General features: G+C 51.6%; 1 protein-coding gene across 11 annotated transcripts in view; it reads left to right on the top strand.

Moving 5' to 3' along the window:
* The window catches only part of MACF1 (microtubule actin crosslinking factor 1), a 241,253-nt gene that overhangs the window by 54,428 nt on the left and 167,769 nt on the right, over positions 1 to 19,056 (top strand). For 9 of the 11 annotated variants that reach the window (XM_072980349.2, XM_072980350.2, XM_072980348.2 and 6 more), the window contains 2 exons: positions 16,237 to 16,298; positions 16,846 to 16,935. In XM_072980349.2, coding sequence (XP_072836450.2) covers positions 16,237 to 16,298; positions 16,846 to 16,935 — 152 coding nt within the window. Of the gene's footprint in view, positions 1 to 9,263; positions 9,504 to 13,392; positions 13,697 to 16,236; positions 16,299 to 16,845; positions 16,936 to 19,056 lie in introns of those variants that run through there. The other 2 variants (XM_072980342.2, XM_072980341.2) reach the window with 2 other exon arrangements.

The following is a 19,056-nucleotide window of genomic DNA, read 5'->3' as shown; positions in this document are numbered from 1 at the left end:
CCAGATTTAGGCTGAATTTCAGGGGGGGGGGAAACCCTTTTTGACTGTTAGAGCAGTATGACAAAGGGACCCATGACCTTATGAGCGCTCCTCCAACACTGGAGGCATTTAGGAGAAAACTGGACCACCGTCTTTGAGACCTGCTTTGGCTTGAGTCCCTGCTTTGATCAAGGGGTTCTGCTTGATGGCCTTGGAGGCCCCTTCCAGTTCCATGGCTCTGCGGTTCTATGAAAGAACCAAAGCAGAGCCCATTTCAACAAGTTGCACAATTCCCTGTCTTTGGCAGCACTTGGGCATATTTTGCCTCACTCCCCATCAGCAGCAAGGGGGGGGGGGGGAGATGCGCTCTCCTTTCTTACCCTTTCCCTGGTTCCCACACAGCTCAGGAGAGAGAGAGAGACCCAGAGGGCAGAGAGAGGGCAGGCGAGGGACTGGCCTGTCTGGGAATGACATCTACAGGAGCCGAGGGGTGCAGTCAGGCGAGGTTGCATGGCGGGCTTGGCACCCATGACTGAACCCCGTGGAAGGGAAGGGAAGGGGCCGCCAGGTGTGCGTCTCTCAGCAATGGCAGGTCACAGGGAAAGGCTAAAAAGGAAACCGGAGCTTTTTAAAAATTTTCCTCGCCCGTAGCTTGGATGACTGGAACACTTTCCTGTTTATTTTTAAATTGATTTTTAATATCAAATTTTGCATGTCATGTGCAAGACGTCCCAAATCTGGCCCTGGGAAAGGGTAAGAAAGGAGACCAGCATCTCAGAAACAGGGTTGGGAGAGATTTCTGTCTGAAGCCCTGGCCAGGGGGAGGCACTGCTGTCAGTCAGAGGAGAGTATGCCGGACCGAGCAGATCAATGGTCTCCTCTGGTCCAGGGCGGCTGCCTTTACTCTTATCAAGAGAATCTGGCCAAGACGGAGTCTTAGCAGTACCACAGCTTTGTAGCATGTGAAAGATGGTTTCTGGGTCTCCTTGGCATCCTCTGTCTTTCTCCACTACCACAGTGCAGTTTGCAAAATTCATACAAATGAAAGCATGGACAGACCTGTGTTTCTCTTACCTTTGGCAGACTAGAGTCTGCTCTATTAGGTAGGTGATGTGTTATCCTCCATTAGCAGGTGCACATGGATGGATGGCCGGAATTCAACTGGCCATACCAACTAGAGTAGTCCTATTGCTTCAGTGGAATTTACCTAGGTGTTGATTCACCATCCAGCAATTGATTCAGTAGATTACTGTAGCTGAGACTGCCTGTTAGATTTGGGTGGTAGTGACTTTACTGCAGCGCCATGTCAAGCTTTAAGATAAGGAGGGGGACCGTTTGAGGCCATTGCATAGTGGAGGCAAGAGCACAAGCGGAGTTAATAAATCCTATAGTAGTGGAATGAGAAACCATTAAGTTGGTTAAAACTTAAACAGAAGTAATCAGACTTCTTGAGAGATCCCAGCTGAGTGGTTTCTGGCTGAAGTCTTCCTTTGAAATCCCCTTGTCGGGGGGGGGGGAAGGCTACTTTTAGGCCAACCATGAGGTGCCCTCGGAGAGGCAGGCGTGTCCTCCCACCCACAGACTTCTCAGCCTTGCTCTTTCCGAGGCTCTTACGTGGGACTGCGTGATTCAGAGGGGAAGCGATTGCCTTTGTCCCGCACAGAAAGGCAGGAAGGTCTGCCATTCTACGCTGCTTCCAGGGAGACGTAGTGCTGATCTCTCCAGAGCAGTGGTTCCCAACCGTGCGTCTCCCAATGTTCTTGGACTACAACTCCCAAGAATCCTGGCTGGCACAGCGAGTGGCGAAGTCTTCTGGAAGTTGCAGTCCAAGAACATCTGGGTGACCCAAGGTTGGGAACCGTAGCTCTAGAAGAAGCGCTGACCGGTGTATCCCTGGTGTTGGGGATGAAGCAAGGGCTTGTGAAAGGGTCCCCAGCGTGGGTACGGGAAAGAACTGGGGCCTGGTTTTCCTGCAGCGTGTTTATTACTCCCATGTCTGACTCTTATGTCTGAAGAAGTCGACCATGTTCTGTGAAAGCTTGCATTAAAATAGAGCAGCTGGTCTTCAAGGTGCCACAACTCTTTCTTTTTTTTGTTTTTGTTTTGTGTTTCTTGTTGACATCCTTTGCCTGTGTTGTGCATCCTGTGGTTGATGAACAGCTGTAGTAAATCTGGCCGGGACTACCCAGCCAAGGAAGGTCCGTGACAAGGAGGGTTTGCTTGGAATAAGCCGTGCGAGATGGAGGCGACAGAGAGGAAAGCCAGGTCCTTGTGTTTACTGCTAGAAAGGAAGGTTGATTTATTTCGCTTTTCCCCCTTCAGGAGAAGCGGGGTGATGGTTTGATCAAGGTCCTTTCTTGCAGGGAGGCAGGGGGTTCTGGGGAATTTGGGGGCTGATGTCTGAAGAGTGCAGCAGCCCACAAGGAGGGGCCACGGGCCACGTGAGGCCTGAGCCTGCCCTTTCAATCCATGTGGCAGCCGCTGTCCACATCCTCTTCCCTGTGGGGTGAGACTGGCCCCACCGAGCGTGGCCGGTGTCTGAGATGCCAACGTGCTGGAGAAACAAGCTGAGCTTTGAGTTCCTGGTGGCTGCCCTTCCTGGGAGGGAGAAGGTGGGATCATTGGCATGACGGGGGGCTCGGGGCAGCCATGCCCAGCAGGAGCTGCTCAGGGAACGCTGGAGAGCAGGATCCTGCCACCCGTGTGATGAATCATGTATTCTCGGAGTTAGGAGGAGTATGAATGACTCAGTGTCTCATGTGCGAGATATTTATATACATTTCCTTGTACTGCAGAAAGAAAGCTCACTTTGAGCCTCACTGCTGTATTTCCTGTAGCCGAAGGATTAAACGCCACGTCCTGTTTTCCACCTTCGTCCAAGCTGATCATTTTAGGGTGTGTTCTTAGGGGACAAGATGATCCCGGAAGGAAGCTGGACCAAGGGTTGGTGGGTGTGTGGGTGCCTTTAATCTTCTAGGTTGATTTCCTGGGGGTTCCTTTGGGTCATCTAGCTTGGCGCTCAAGGGTTGCTGAGCTGAGTCCGAGTACCAAGAGTCCTGTAACCTTTTATCGTGGCTTTGGGCAAACAGTCTCCTCTTCTGGCCAACTGGAACTCCTACGAACTTTGCAAAGTTGACCCCAAGGTTGCTTAAGTTTTTCCCCATTGCTGGTCCTTTCTGAGTTGGTTTTGGTTTGAGTACTGATTGGCTCTCTGCCAGCTGTGGATCCCACAACTCTGTGGATCGCCAATTCCTGAGCTGAGCGTCCTCTTCGATTCTTAATGTTTGTTGTCCTGGCAAAGCCACTGGCTCCTGCGGATCGTGCGAAGAGTGCTTCGGCTGGAGGACAAATAAAGAAGCTTCCCCATGACTGTCGCCTGGCTGGACCGTCTGTAGCTTAACATTTCACAGGGATTCTTCATGTAAACAGAGCAAGGGCAGGAGAACAAGGCGATGGGAGCAGGTGTTCCATTTTCTCCTGTAGTTTTGGAAAGGGTCCCTTTAAAGCAGGGGTGGGCAGCCGGCGGCCCTCTTGGTGTGGCTGGACTGGGATCCTCATCAACCCTGGCAAGAATAGCCATTGATGGGGGAGAGTGCGGAGCTCTCTTCTCTGTCATGCAGACCCATGGTTCCCAGCCTGGGGTTTCCCATATGTTTTTGGACTGCAACTCCCAGAAGCCTACACCACGAGCTGGCCTGGCCAGGATTTCTGGGAGTTGCAGCCCAAGAATACCTGGGGACCCAAGGTTGGGAAGCAGTGATGTAGAGCAACCGAATGATTCTCTGGGAATACACCCCACGCACATCACGTGGATTAACTAGCTCCCCCCACCCGCCCCCCCACCCCCGGTATTCTGTCTTCTTTGTCTTGCGTTTTCTTCCAAGTCAAGGGAAAGGGATGTTCCATTTCTCCCATCCTCGTTTGTCCTCCCTCCGCGCCAGCCTCTTCCTTTCTGTGCAGTGCGCCGTAGCAGCCAGCATGCAAGTGGGTCAACCATGTCTGCATTGCATGCATGCTGCTTCTCTCCCCCCCCCCCGCCTTCCTGTCCTGCTGAGGCAGGAATTGATGGTTTACTTGGAGAGTTCCCTTGGTCCTGGAAGTTGCAGAAAAATTGCAGTTTGGTGTTTCTGCAATGCCATCTGGCGGACGCCAGGAAGAACAGCCCGGCGTGCTCTCTAGGAAGGCTCCTTCTGAGTCCAGCTCATTCATGACTCAGGAAGAAGGAGAAAGAAAATGACCTGCCTTGTAATTCGGGCAACAGGATCAAGAATGCCTTCTTAAGTCATTTTTTTTTTCAATATTTAGATTACATATTTTACTGTATGGTATTTATGTAGGTATGCATGCCTATTAAGGTTTTTTTTTTGCAATAGTTTGCATATTTTATTGTATTCATATATGCAGGTATGCATGCATGGATGCATTTATTTAGAATATTTATATGCTGCCTTACTCCCAAAGGATCCAAGGTGGCTTACGGTAATAAAAGAAGCAAAGTTAAAAGCTAAACAATAAATTATTACAATTTTTAAAAATGCATTAAACAAGTATCATATTAAAACTCATAATAAGAACATTATTAGAAAGATGAGTAAAACACAGAATAAAATGCTCCCTTCAGAAAACCCCTTCAGTCAAACTAGTCACTTAAAGCAGTGCTTCTCAACCTTGGGTCCCCAGATGTTCTCAGACTACAATTCCCAGAAATCTGATCTAGCACAGCTAGGGGTGAAGGCTTCTGGGAGTTGTAGTCCAAGAACACTTGGAGAGCCCACTTTGAGAACCACTGATTTAAAGGAAAGCTTGCCTGAAGAGAAAGGTCTTTGCCTGCTTGAAGAAGGACGGCAAAAGTGGGGCCAGGCTGGCCTCCAGTGGGAGGGAGTTCCAGAGTCTAATGGAGCAGCCACAGAGAAGGCCCTCTCCTGTGTCCCCCCACCAAACGCACCTGTGAGGGTGGTGGGACCAAGAGAAAGGCCTCCCCTGATGATCTTAGAGGGAGAGGCGGTCTTTTAGAGATAGCTTGGATCCAAGCTATTTAGGATTTTATAGATTAGAACAGCACTTTGAATTCTCTATACTACATTATTCTCCTGTTATGTAGAAAAAGCAAGCAGCTTTACAGCATGTGGGGGGCATCGTGCTGGGAAAAATCTTCCGTCCGTATTCAGCAGAAGGTGCATCCGTAGGTTTGAGAAACGCCATGAAACGGAAAGGACAGGGGAGCTGAGCGTGCCGGATTCGACCTCCAGCGCTTCCTTTTTGCGTCTTTTGGGCCGGGCTGTGGAATTGCAACTGTAAACACAGCTGCTCTTTCAGGGAGTTCTTCTGAGGAAACGACAGACAGTTTTGCCTTTTCGGTCCTTCTGCGGTTGGTGCATCCGTACAAAGTAATTTTGAGCGGTAGAATATTTCGCAGCAGATAACCTCCTATGAGGACTGAGAGAGATGATGGTTTGCTCCCTTTTTTGATTGAATGAGTCCATTTCATTGACCTTTACTGATAGATAGGCAAACCAGAGGAAATACCTTCCAGTTTCTAAACCTTTCTAAGTGTTCCCGGGTACTTGCTGGTGAGGAAAACGTGCACCTTAAGGGAAACCCTGTACAGAACGAGACTGTGTGCAGGGGACGGTTGGTATCGGAGGAAAAGGTGTACCAAAGTGTATGTGTAATTTCTGGTGCACACAATTAAAAAATGGAAGCAAGTGGAGGAAGAGCACAAAACAAACAGGTTCCGGGGGGGGGGGAAATACAAGAACATTATATAAAGTAATCCAGAGAGAGATCCCTTTCCTTGCTTGACCTCCCCCACCCCACCCTGCCCCATTCAATTCTATGCCACTTATTTTCTGGAGGGGAGGATGATTCTTGAATGGGCCTTGAACTGGAGTTGCTTCCATTGGGCAAGATCTGGGGAGGAACTGGGAAATCCGTTTGTTAGTTACGTGTCGGTTTCCAGCTTCTTCTTTTGGATTTGCAGTGGAAAAAACTTTGAAACTTTGTTCGGATGCAGAAGTTGCCATTTTAAGGGGTGTGTGTATGTGTATAAATCCAAGGGATCATGGCAAACACATCAGCATCCCCCCATCTCTCTCTCTCTCTGCCTCTCTCCATTTTTCACACCACTGCCCTTCCGTTGCGTTTGAAGAGGGAGCCACTGATTCGGGATGGTCTGCAGTGCAAATTAATTCAAGAATTTATTTTATTTGAGCTTATTCAGATGAGAAATTAATTGGCTGGCTTTGCCTTCTGTAAAGTTTAAATGAGCCCAAGTCATTATTTCTAGGTTTGTGTATAGGGGTGTAAATTAGCATATGCAAATGAGGTGCCGGTCTGTCTCCTGCCTCCAAAACCTTTTATGGCCTTCGTGGGGCTCCCAACGGCCGCCGAGGGATCCCTGGCCGGGCTCCCAGAAGCAAATTGCAGGGCCAGAATTTGGTGTGTGTGTGTGGGACACACACAGATTCAGTAAAGCCCCCCCCCCCCCAGTGATGGGCACTTAAATTGCTACCATTGCAGACTTAGTGCTGCCTAATATCTTATAGCCGAGAGGCAGTTTTGGCCGGTTGAATTCCCACCCGGAACAGCACAGCCCACAGAAAGGACTGGGGTTCTTCAGCTGCGACTGATGCAGAATTAAAGTGTGTATGGCCAGGTGTAGATTATGGCAAGGGTTAAGGGTGAGCATCGTTCTCTCTAATCTGCCCCCCCCCTTCCTCTTTGGGATCACGCAGGACCTGGCGAGTCTTATTCTGGAGCTGTGATGCTGTGTCAAGTCAAAACCAGGCATCTCGGTGGTGGTGGTGGTGGAGGAGGAAACCACGTCCCGTAAACAGGTCTTGTCGCCGGAGAAGCCGGAGGGGACACGCACTGACTGGGCTGAGCCAGAGCGTGACTCAGCCTCCGAGATGGGAAAAGCACCTCTTAGAGTCTGGATGGATGAGGACCGCTCCCCCTCCCCCGGCATAGACATGGAAGCGGGACTGGTGTGTGCATTGGGAGGGGTGGGGTGGGGTGGGTTTCCATGTGCAGCAAACCCGTGAAATGTTGGGCATGGGATTTCACTCGAAGGAAGAGAAAGCGGATTGCTTCCTATCTGAAGAAGGGTGTGTGTGTGGGGATAAGATGGGGCAGGACCCCCCCCCCGGGTGCCATTTACAGCATCAGGGCTGGAAACGACTAAGGTGCATCTCACTGGGGAGCGAGGTGGAGGGACCTCAGGAAAGAGCGGGGTGGGGGAACAGAAAGCCCTCTCCCTCTCTTTCCCCACCCTCACCTTTGTTCTTTTGCCAAAACGTGCCAGTCTTGCCATCATTTGGCTCCTGCGGTTTACAAAGAAGCTTGAGGGGTGTGGGGGGGGGCTGCCCCCCAGGACACGCTCGATCTTGTCTGGTTCGGGGCATGGGGTGGGGGGTGGGGACTCCTGAGAACACCAGTGTTGGCCAGGCAGGACAAGGGAAGAGTCCTGCCTGGAAACTGCCGGGTAGTTCAGGGGCTGAGGCCTCTTCCTGCAGAGCCAGCGGTTGGCTGTCCGATTCCCCCCACGGTGCCGCCTTGAAGGGGTTGGACTCGATGATCCGGAGGGTCCCTTCCAGCTCCTCAGTTTTAAAATTACTAAGATTGTTATCAAGACACTCCGAGCTGACAAAACTGGGACAGACAGAAGGCATAATTTGCAGTTCAGGAAATGGAGGAAAGGCATCAATTAAAAAAAACAAAAAACAAACCCAGGGGTGCTTTCCTCAGAATGCCGCTGTGACCCAGGTCCCCTGCCTGCCAGCCTGGCGCTCTGTCCACTCTGCCCCTCCGGCGCTCATTGCAACACTCGGACATGAACACAACACTTTCTGAGTCCTTCTTTATACATCAATGAAAAGATCCTTGCAGGGAGGGGAGGAAGGGAAAAAGGAGAAGCCGGTGTCAGGTTGTGTCTCAATCACGGCACTGGAGAACAATTGCACAGTGTCTTCTTCTCTCCCTCTGTGCTGGCAAGGATCACCAGTGGCGAGCCTGACAGGGCGAGTGAAAACGGAGGCCTGTGAACGGAAGTGGCAGTGTTCTTCCCTGCCGGCTGTAGGAGATGTAAATATATATATCGGGACTGGCCTGTTCCAAATATATTCTCCATCCTCCCAGAGTGCAGGGCGCGTAATAATGGGCTCAAGCGACAGGACCCAGGTTGAGGCTGAGTCTCAGGAATAACTTCTTAACTGTTAGAGCAGTATGATGATGGAAGCAATGACTTTGGGAGGTGGTGAGAGCTCCCAAGGCTGGAGGTGTTTAAGAGAAAATGGGATTCTGTCCAATCTGCTTTGATTTGGATTCTTGCCTTGAGCAGGGGGTTGGAGTCGATGACCTTCGAGGCCCCCTTCCCACTCCATGAGTCTAGGCTTCTATAAAATGTGTCCAGAGACTCTTCAGACCCTCCCAGATGTCTAGGGTCATCTTCCCTGGCCCTTCCACTCTTTGAATTGAAGACTGGGATGGTGACCCTGGGAGGGGCCATTCTGTGGGGACGACACCCTGACCTTCATGTTCCTTGCAAGAGGGGTTGTTGGCCCTTCAGGAAAGTCAGGAGCTGGCCTTGTGATCGGGAGAGCCTTTTCCTCCCCACTCCTTGTGACTGCCGTTGAGACCCTGCCCACTGCCCTTTTCCACGGGCACCCCTTTTCCCATCATTTCGCATTGGAGGAACAAACAGCGCTGTGGCTCTTGCTCCAGAGCCGGGGGGGCTGGATTGAGGCTGCTTTTTGGTTGTAGGAGAGCAGCCCTTACCCTTTCCCTCTCTCCCAGAGTTTAGAACCTGGGGAGGGCTGGAGATTCATTTATCAGCAGTCCCATCACCCACCCATCCCGAGAAGTCTTCCATGGACAGCGGGCATTCCAATGAGTTTAGGAATGGAAATTTAAGAGCATGACGTTCTCTCTCTCTCTCTCTCTCTCGGGGGGGGGCGGGGTGGGAGAGAGGAAGCCGGCAGTCTGAAGTCAGTTCATGTCATCACTGTTGCTGGATGCCAAGGGAAGATGTTTGAGTCACCCTGACACTCGGCCGCTCACTTTCCCTCTTTGCAACCCCCCCCCCTCCTTTGCACTTTCTGGGATCTCTGGTGACAGTAGAGGCTGGGTGGTTCTCTAGTTCCCCATAGATTGATGGGGGAAGGAGAGACTCTTCCCCCCCCCCCCAATCTCTTGAATCAAGTCTCTCGCGGGCTGCTAGATCATCCTCTCCCCCTCTCTCCCCCTCTCTCCTTCTTTCTTGGAACTGTGTCCCTTTTGCTGGCCTTGCCCTCCCCGTTCCCAGCGCTGATGATGCCGTCTCCCGCCAGCGCTTGTGGCCTCGGCAGAAAGGAATGCAAAACTCAGGGTCAGTCTTAACAACAGCGGCGTGGAGGCCTGAGGGGTTGGGAGCCGGGAGCCGATGCCCCTCCTGGAGGGTCCTTTCCTGCCCCCCACCGTTTTTCTCTTGAGCCACGTCCTCGGAGTCGCTGGCGTCTTGTACTGGACCCGGAGCCGGAGGCGGGAAGGTACTGTGCGTGGTGTGTCCGTGGAGTGTGACTCTTCTTTCAGTCTCAGACTCCTCCTCGCCTTCTTGACCTTGATAGTTGGTTTGGCTTGATAAGGGGAGGGAAGAACCGACCAGCCAGAAGGTCCTGCCGGCCCCCTCACGGGAGGCTCAGATAAGGGAATTCCAAATCTTCTTTAATGACCAAGGACACAACCAGAGGATCTTGGGAACTGTGGTTTCCGGAGGGGCCTTGCAAGAGCACCCTCTCTGACTACATCTATGACGGCTGTTGCATCTTTTCACTCGCCTCCATTGCCGTGAAAGCTTTCTGCCTCATCCTTTTGTAATACCAACCAGGCAGTTCCTTCAACGGCAGTTGCCACCAATAAACGGCGAGATGGGTTAGCCAACTTCGGTGGGGAACGGGAGGATTTACAGAGCAGGAGGTGGGATCTGTCGGCTCAGACTGCTTCGGGGGAAGCCCTCCCTGGCCAGGCTGGGAAATCCAGTAAGAGGAGGGGTTGGTTTTGGAGTGGAGCACCGAGTTCACTAACTCAAATAATACATGGACGCCAGACTGGGCGAGGTGGCCAAACTGGCAAGTGGCTGAGGAAGTGTAGGATCTTGCACCTGAGCAGCTGAACTGATGTGGGGCCAGAACGAGGAGGCCCAGATGCCCCCCTCCCAGTTCTCCGAGGGCTGGGTGCCTGAGCCTACTTGGGGGAGATAGGAAGGGATCTCTAGTGACTATTCCATTGGCCTAATAAAGATGTGACAGAAATGAGGATTTTGGAATTTTGCTAAGGACCACTGTGGATGCCATTTTGCTTTTAAAGCCGGTGGATAAAAAGTTTCCAATGCACCCTTAAAAAAATCAACAACAAATAAATGAAAACAGCATCCTAATGTGTTCTATTGAGTTGCTTGCTCCTAAAATAGTTTCGGGTATTGCAGTAATTATCACTGCCAAGTAGAACTTAAGGGCTGTTGGAATATTTTAGGATAATTTAAACCACTTTGCATGTAGGTTATTATTATTTCCTCCTCCTCAAATATTTTAGGAGACACATGTTTTTTCTGTTGAAATGAAGAGGCATCAAAAAAAGTTTCTAAACATCCCCCCCCTCCTTCTAGAAAACCCCCCCTCCTGGTTTGTGGAGGTTGAACAAAGTGTTTAATCACTTTGAATACCTTTTATTCCAACAGCTGTTGAAATGAACTGTTTTAGCAAATACATTGTGAGGAAATATTCAAGGCCTGCTACAGCTGAAGGTCACAGTTTCCCCTGAACAATGATGGTGGTGATGATGATGATGATGATGATGATGATGATGATGATGATGATGATGATGAGAGGCTGTTTACAATTATTATGGTCAAGATGTGAAGTGACCATTTTAAAGCATGCAACTGAGCACATGCTCACTCTATTGGTCCGTCCGTCCGTCCGTCTATCCGTTTTTGGAAGGCTGCTTTATACCTACGTTGCCATGTCTCACTGCAATAAGTGAATGAGTCACAGGTTGGAAAAAAATGGTTATCTCCTTCCAGCCCCTTTCCTGGGATGGAGACAGGAGAAGTTGTGTCAGCAATGGAGAGATGGCGGAGGGTGGTCTGTCAGCGAGGGTTTCCGACGATCAGTCCTTTGACGGTGACCACAAACTCCCCTTCTTCTAAATGGGAGCAAAACAGGGGCAGGAGTGAACTCATTGTGGGAGAGGTTTTGTGGGAGGGAAGGCATGTAAACCTCTTTCAGACAGAAGGAAGCATTTTTTGGGGGGGGCGATGGGCACTCTGCTCCTTCGTTCTGGGCCTCTCTGCCCACCCCGCTCACCACCGTTTTGAGGGGACTCATGAGGTTTGTGCAAAAGACCTAAAGAGAGCTTGCAGATCTCATGGTGGCGGCCACGGCAGGGTTAGAGAGAGAGAGCCAGGGGGGCATGGCTTGGTGCCAGCGTGGTGCCGTACTCCAGCACCCATTGTGAAACCTACAAGCGGGTGGCTTTCTTCTGCACCAGAAGCGTGCCCCTGAAGGCCGCCTGGGCGGTGCCCGTCGGTGCTTGGAATTGCAGGTGGTGCGCAAGGGATGCTTTAGACAATGTCCCAAACTTCCTTGGGTGGGTCTCTCCATTCTTCCTCTCGTTTTTTCGGTGTCCTGATCTTCCTTTACCGTCTCCCCTGCGCTGTCTTTTATGGAGCTCCTCTGGCTGCCATCCCCTTCCTCCCCCCCCCCCCCTTGCTGCCCCTCCTTCCTTTCCATGGTTAGGCCAGCTCGGGCCACTGATAATAGCGGCTTTGCTCCGGCCCTGCTCTTGGTCAGGAATGCCAGGCCGTTGATTGGTTATCTGCTGGATGGGCGAGGGGAAACGGGGGCCAGGGCGGAACGGCGCGAGCAAGGCCAGCCGGGGAGGCTGAGACCGCAAGAGAGCCGAGTCAACTGGGTAACAGGTTGCTTATCGGAAGAATGCTTTGGGGAAAAGATTAACCCCTGGGAGATAAGCTGGGCCGGCCTTTCTGCTGGTAGTGAGAAGGACTTATTCTTAGCCTGGAGAAGAGTAACCGCGCGTGTGTGTGGGGCAGCGGGTCGGTGGTGGTGATGGGGGAGGGTTAATCTAATTAACTCTCCAAGAGCTACCCAGGAAGACCGAGACTAGTTGAAAGAGTCTTCAAGGAAGAGACATGGCAAGAGGGAGCATTTTCTCAGGAGGAAACCCTTGGACTTATTTTGGGTGGGAGTGAAGGAAACCAGAAGAGGTCCACGTTTCTTCCCAGCCTTCGCCCCTGCTGGGGTGTCTCGGTGGGGGTGCCACTGCTTTGTGCCTGGCTTGCTGGAGGTGACGGGTGCGCAGACCAGCCGAAAGGGACCGGAGAGGAGTTATATTTAGAAGAAGGACCGGAAGAGAAGAACGATAAAGCTGCCCCCGTTATCTCTGCCGTGGAGATTCCAACCCCTCATCCTTCCTGAAAAAAAGGGCAGCGTCCTGCCCACTTGGTGGCTTTTGCAGAACTCCGCTCTGGAAGAGATGAGTGTCCGTTTTTTTTTTTAACCTTTAATTGCCGAGCTGTCACGAGCCCAGCCTGAAGAGAAGAGGGAAGAATGCTCGATTGTTTCCCCCTCAGTGTTGTTTCAAACCCTAGGACAAGTTATGGTTGACACCAGCAGGACTGGAGGGCGAGAGTTGAGGGAGGAGGAAACCGCCGGGGTGTTGCTGTTGAATCTTCCGGAGAGGTGTTGGTAAGCTTTGCCGACCTCCCCATGGCACTTCAGGGCTGCGTGAAGAAGGCGTGATCTTCCTCTACAATTTAACGGGGCTGTCTTTTATGAAATTCCTCTGGCTGTCGTAATCCTCTCTCTACTCCCCCTGGCCCTTTGGCCTTCGTGGACATTTGGGAGAAATCTAGAAGAAATAACGAAAAGGTGCAGAACCACTGCTGTGGATTCTGGCCTCGAGTGTCCTTCTGGATCATTTCGCCCAGTGTTGTTCATCTCAGGAGAGCGGGCTATTTCTTCTTCGCCTTCACTTGGATAAAGAAAGTGCATTTTGGCCACGGAGAGCTTTTTTCACACCCTCTTTCCATTTCTATGCCACGTTCCCTGTTTTTCTAAGTGCACAGGTAACTGTGGGAAAAGCCACGGTCCATCTGAAATAATGCGGCTCCTGGTGGCCCAGGGGGACCTCACGGTGCAGTGAAGCAAATATATTCTGGGAAAACTCACGCGGAGTTGTCTGCCTGCAACACAGACTTTTCTGGAGTCTTGATTTTTGAGTTTGGGTCAGGAGGATGTGCCCAGGTTGAGACATCTGGATCCTACCTCATTGCAGCTCCATTAGCTTTTGGGTCAGAGGAGTCTCATGGCCTTTCTGTGAGTGACAGGAAATGCTGCCGATCTCTCTCTCTTTTTTTGCAATTTGTGGGGACTTCTTGGAGGAGTGTTTTAAAAGTGGGGAGCACGCAGGCTGTCCTCCGCTGTTGATCGCAAGTGAGGAAGTGGTGGGCGGAGCCGTGGCAGGGACGCCGGTGGTGACGTGATGGGGCTGGGAGACCACGTTGGAGAGAACATTTCTGAAAGGAAGCAGGAAGATGGACGGGCATCGTTGCGCCCGGCAGGCATGACCGTGCCCCTCGGGGCCTCCGAGGGCACCATGTGGCACATTTTCAGAAGGGAGAGGGAGTTAAATGCCCACCTGCTGTGCCAGATGTGCTGCCTAGGTCAGTATTCTGCCCACCTTTCTCTCTTTTGGGTGCCTCCTTGGTCTGGGTGGGAGAGAGTTGCAGCCTGATCCCAAACCTGCTTACTCGGGAGTAAGGACGATTGAACTTCCTTCTTTGGAGACGTATGCTAAGAGGGAGGCTTGATGCTTTCTGTCTCTCTCTTTCCTCTGAGTCACGGAGGGGAAGTGCTGTGAACTCGCCCCACTTCGTGTTGTAAGAATGGTGGAGGACACACCATTGAGGTGGCCTTTCGGAGGGGGAAAGTTGGGGGAAGAACTGATAGCCAACTTTGGGGGGAAGGTTGATTCTTTTGGGGGGTGGAGATGGCTGATTCAAGCTCTTGATCTTAGTCCCTAGTCAGAGTAACAGAGCAGAAGACAGTCCAGAACGAACCCAGAACTTCAATGTAACCCATCCGAAGGTTACGCCTTGCAGCCTGATTAAAATGAATGGGAACAGGGCAAACCCCAGCTCCTTCTGGCGTGGCCTACACCCGTGTTCCTGATGTACCTTGTCCCACGTGAATTAAACAGGAATTCGAGAGGTCTGTTGGTTTTCTCTTGTGGGCGCCAAACTTGTCTTTGGCAAAGCCTGGGCTTCCCTGAGGGTCGAACTTCAAGCCTTTGAAATTTGGATGTGTTGGTCGTCAGCTCCTTTGAATCCCAGACGCTCTTATCCTGCCCTTTAAGGTTCTGTTGGTGTTTTGAAAAAGGGCTCAAGCATCTCCTGTTCCGTCCACTGTTGTCCTTTGAGCGTGGGAGTGAACTTTTGTAGCTGCATTTAGGCAGTTCCGCTGGACAACAGGTAGTTAAAATTCCAGGCGCAGTTTTGAGTGACAAAAGACATTTCAAGTAGTTAGGAGACACAGCCTTGCTTTTAGGATTCAGGTAAAAGGGAGAAAGGTGGGGAATGATGGAGGGTTGAAGCAAAGGGGCATTCGGCTCCTCTCTAGCAGAATGCCAAAGCCGCCACCACCTGCATCGTCAACTGTTTTGTGATCCACTACCGGGGGGGGGGGGGCGTGGCGTTGTGAGACAGAGCCGTTGGGCTCCTAGCGGTTGAGTCAGATTTTGTTTGGGGGGGGGGAAGGCAATTCTCAAGAAAGTGGCTCGTCAGGCAGCCCAGATGCCTGGCTCCAACCTCAAGGGTCTTCAGCTTGTTACTGGTGTTGTTTCTTCCTTTTTTAAAGTTTTTTTTTAACCAGAAACAAACCAGGAGCAAGAGATGGAGCGACCACACCATGCCGTTTGGCTGGTAGTGCTCGGAGCAGAGTGTCTAGAAGTCTCCCTAGACAAACACAGAGATGAATGGGAACAGAAAGTGCTTAGAATGGAAAGGGTAGGGATGTTGGTGGGAGTCAGTTGACGTTGGGCTGCTATAACGAGCTTGAACGTTGTTGATTCACAGAAGAGATGTATTTGACCTGCGTATAGTAGGACGTACTCTTTTTTTAAAAAAGAAAAACGTGTTATGTGTTTTAGAGAACAAACAACATTGGATAGAGAACCAGCCAACCAACCAAGAACACATTGTTGAAATTTCTGCTCCTCTTGTCCGCCTTTGCATGTTGAACTAATCCAGCCTCCTATGTTCTCAAGTGTTGATGGGATTTCATAGGAAGCCTTTGTTTGCTACTTGTGACAGGATCCAGGCAGGCAAAAAAATATTTGGCCAATTCAGGGTCAGATCAAGGTGGATGAAAAATATTGGGCTGGGTCAGATTGGCTAGTGACAATGCAGTGTGATAGGCTTTCTGTTGCAATATGTAGCTTGGCTTGCTCATTCGAGGTCCCTTGAGAAGCACCTTTCTGTGCTGTATTGTTGTCTATGCCACACTGGATTCAGGATTGATTCTGGAAGAGGGGACGAAGGCGGTAGCCTTTCCCAGCAGGGTTGCATTCTCCCCATAGCGGTTCTCTGTTTCTTCCGTGGGAAGAGGCGAGGTGTGGAGCAAAGCTGTCTGTGACACAGAATCAGTGGGCCTCTGGTCAAGGTGACGATCCCGCTGAGAACAGAACTGGTTTCCTGCTCTCTGTGTTTGAAGGAAGGCCACCCCTGATTGGCGCTATTCCTGGAAAACCTTCGGGCCTCCCAGGTGTCCTTGGGCTGAGTCTGAGAGCCTAAAATAAATATCAAATCCCTAAAATCCAATGAACCAAAATACAGTTGAAAAGAATAAGCCACTCGTGGCCTGCATTGTTGCAGGGCTGCTTCTTAGCATAAATAGAGACGGGAGGTTTCCTGCGTCTGCACGCCGGAGAAGGATGGCGAAAGGTGCAGACCGCAACTGGAGGGCGGGAGAGGGAGATAGTATGAAAAAATCAGAGACCTGTGGGCCTTGGTGGGTTGGAGTTTTTGTGTCATGTTTCCTAATCATCCTTGAGGGCTGACTCCAGGTCCTAAATAGGTATGGGAAGGTTCTGCTTAGCAACTGCAGGAAGGCGGCCGAACGTGAAGCTTGCTTGTTTTCGCTCCCTCCCAGATGACTGTCATGCTAACCGAGCCGCCTTCTTTCTCTCTCTCTGTTCTTTTGACAGATGAGCGGGATCGAGTCCAGAAGAAAACATTCACGAAATGGGTGAACAAGCACCTGATGAAGGTGAGCCTGCATTGCTTTTGGGTTCTCGCTGGTCAGAGGTCGGGCGTCTTGTTTTTGTCCCGTGGCATGGTGTGCCGTTTGGAGGGCTCCTGTGTTGGCCTGCTCTTTTTGTGCCAGGGTCGTGTGGACAGGACAGTGCCATGGACTAGGATCCTGGGTTCAAATCCCCACTTGGCCAGAGAAACTCCCTGGTGGGGTGCCAAGGGCAAACCACTCCTTGAACATCACACACAGATCTTGGGGGGGGGGGGGGGGAAAGCAAGGATAGCCATAAGTCAGGAGCTGCGTGAAAGTGTGTGTATGTGTGTGTGTGTGTGTGTGCGCACGCACACACACACACACACACATATGCATGCATGCATGCATGCACACAGAGGCTAGTCAGGGGAGGGGGCAAGGGGCATCCATCTTTGCAAAGCACCTCTAGAAGCAGAGCCTCCTCATGGACCCTTTGGTCTCCTTCACTGCCCAGCACACCCTTTCCCCTCAGGAGAGGGCCAGATCAAAGCTGCCCTCCCACACCTCCTCCTCTGCTTTGGTCCCCCAGGTGCGCAAGCACATCAACGACCTCTACGAAGACCTGCGGGATGGTCACAACCTCATCTCTCTGCTGGAGGTCCTCTCGGGAGTCAAACTGGTGAGTTGGCCAAACCTCCGGAGTTTCCCCATGGCGTTCCTTTCCCTCTCTTCCACAATCCTTCCGTTGCAGGTCTGACATCTGTTGGATCGCATCTTTTAGGTGTGGCTTCCCCCCCCCCATTAAAAGTACCTTTGAAACCCTTGCTGTAGCAGAGGGCAGGCGAAGGCTGGCGTGTGCCCTTGGGGGGCTGGCCCATGCAACGTCCTGGGCATGCCCTCCTTCTCAGATCAGCACCCCAGGAAGCATCGAGGCAGGTGCGGTGATGGTGGGGGCCAAAGGGTCACCGAACAGTTCCCTGAGGAGCAGCCCCGAGAGAGGGGAAGATGCCATCTCTGGAGTTCAGGCCCTCCTTGCTCTGTTGGACTGGCAACATCTGAAGCTCTTGACTGCTCCCGGGTGGTCTTCCGTCGGTGTTCTGACCGTGCCGGGCCCTGTCGGGCTTCCCAAATTGCATGAGATTAGTGTAGCCACGGAGTTGTGGTGGGAGACAAAGGTTTGCATCAGGTTAAGCAAGCAAAAAAAGGAAGAGAAAAGGTCAACAGAGGTTGCTGGACCTTTCATTGATGGCACCTAGCAGAGCTGACTCAAAGACCTCACCAGGAACTGCCCTACAGTTTAGATGCTTTTCTTTTGATATCCAGGGATCTCAGATAGCCTTTGATCACCAACTCCATCCTCTCCCCACCCATGGTTTAAACCCCCCCCCACCATAAAAATCAGAAAAGAAGCACTCTCTGCAGGTGGCCTTTTCCTGAAGGAGACTCGGCCACCTGGCTAGGAGGGCTGCAGTTTGGTGTGGGCAGTTGTGGCTAGCCAACGGGCAGGTGGGCTGGCCAGCCAGCTGTGTCTCTTCGCTGTTGAAGGCAGGAGAGATCAGACACAAGGCTATTCTCTTCTTGAAAAACGGGATGGCCTGTTGCTTTGGAGCTGAACCCGAGAGGCTGCCTTGAGAGGTGAGAAAGACCCCCGAGTTGTATCCATTCTGGGTCTTCCATCCCAGGGAATATTTGCAGCAGGGAAGGCCCTGGCTGGTCCCTTTCCTTCTTTGGTTCTTCAGATGGAGGAGGAGGAGAAGGAGAGGCCCCACCTTCCCCTTTCATCCTCCGGGGCCTTTTGCTTGTGCCTCGTTCTCCTTTCCGTTGGGTGTGAGTGTGTGTCCTGTGTGCCATTCTCTCCCCCTTTGGCGTTGTCTCTCCGTCCTGGTGGCTTAGCAGAAGGAACCTTCAGGGCAGAAGGACCTTCGGATGGTGACAGTGCCACCCTGGTGTCACTCAAGCGGCGAAGAGGATGAGGAAGAAGAGAAGGAGGATGGTGACACAGTAGGTTGATGCCCTCCTTAGGGCAGCCGTAATTGCTGGCACCTGGGGACACCTTCAGATAATCCAGGCCTGGCTGAGTTTTTTCAGCACGAATGAGCTGGGACTTGTTTCAGAGCAAAGAGAACGGCACGTGGCGCAGAGTTGTTCCCTCGATTTAAGAACCTCTGATCCCTCTGCTTCTTACACGGATTAAAAATTTCAGCGAGGTGGTTTTGCAATATATATGAAAAGCAGACAATGGAGTAGTGTAAGGAATGCACAACTGGAGTGCGTCGGCAGGGGGGGGACACAAAGAACTTCACACACAGTATCTCGACAATAAGCTGCACAACGGGCGGCTGTGATTATCCCTGTTTTGCGGGTTGCTTGCTGAGGCTAAGGGTGAGCGGATTTGCTCAAGGCTTCCTGGCAAGTTGGGGGGGGGGGGGGGAAGAGAGAACAGATGAATTGTTTTTAGAGCCTCTGTGTGTGTGTGTGCACAAATTTGTGTGCATTTGGGAGGTATATTTTTTGTCCAAACTGTACAGGGCTCCTCTTAACCACCTGTATGCCATATAGGGTAGAGACAGTGGGCAGATTGGGTGCTTCCGGGTACCCTCCACAGGAGAGCAAGGGGCAAGGGAGTATGTAAGGCTGGGCAGGATTATTCCAGGAACCCTGAGTGGTTCCTGTAAAGCCGTGGTTCCCAGCCTTGGGTAACCCAGGTGTTTTTGGACTGCAGTTCCCAGAAGCCTCCAGCCCTCGCTGTACTGGCCAGCATTTCTGGGAGTTGTAGACCAAGAACATCTGGAGACCCAAG

The sequence above is a fragment of the Pogona vitticeps genome, chromosome 9, assembly GCF_051106095.1.
Source record: "Pogona vitticeps strain Pit_001003342236 chromosome 9, PviZW2.1, whole genome shotgun sequence".
NCBI classification, from domain to species: Eukaryota; Metazoa; Chordata; class Lepidosauria; order Squamata; family Agamidae; genus Pogona; species Pogona vitticeps.
This window is presented reverse-complemented; position numbering and strand designations above follow the sequence as displayed.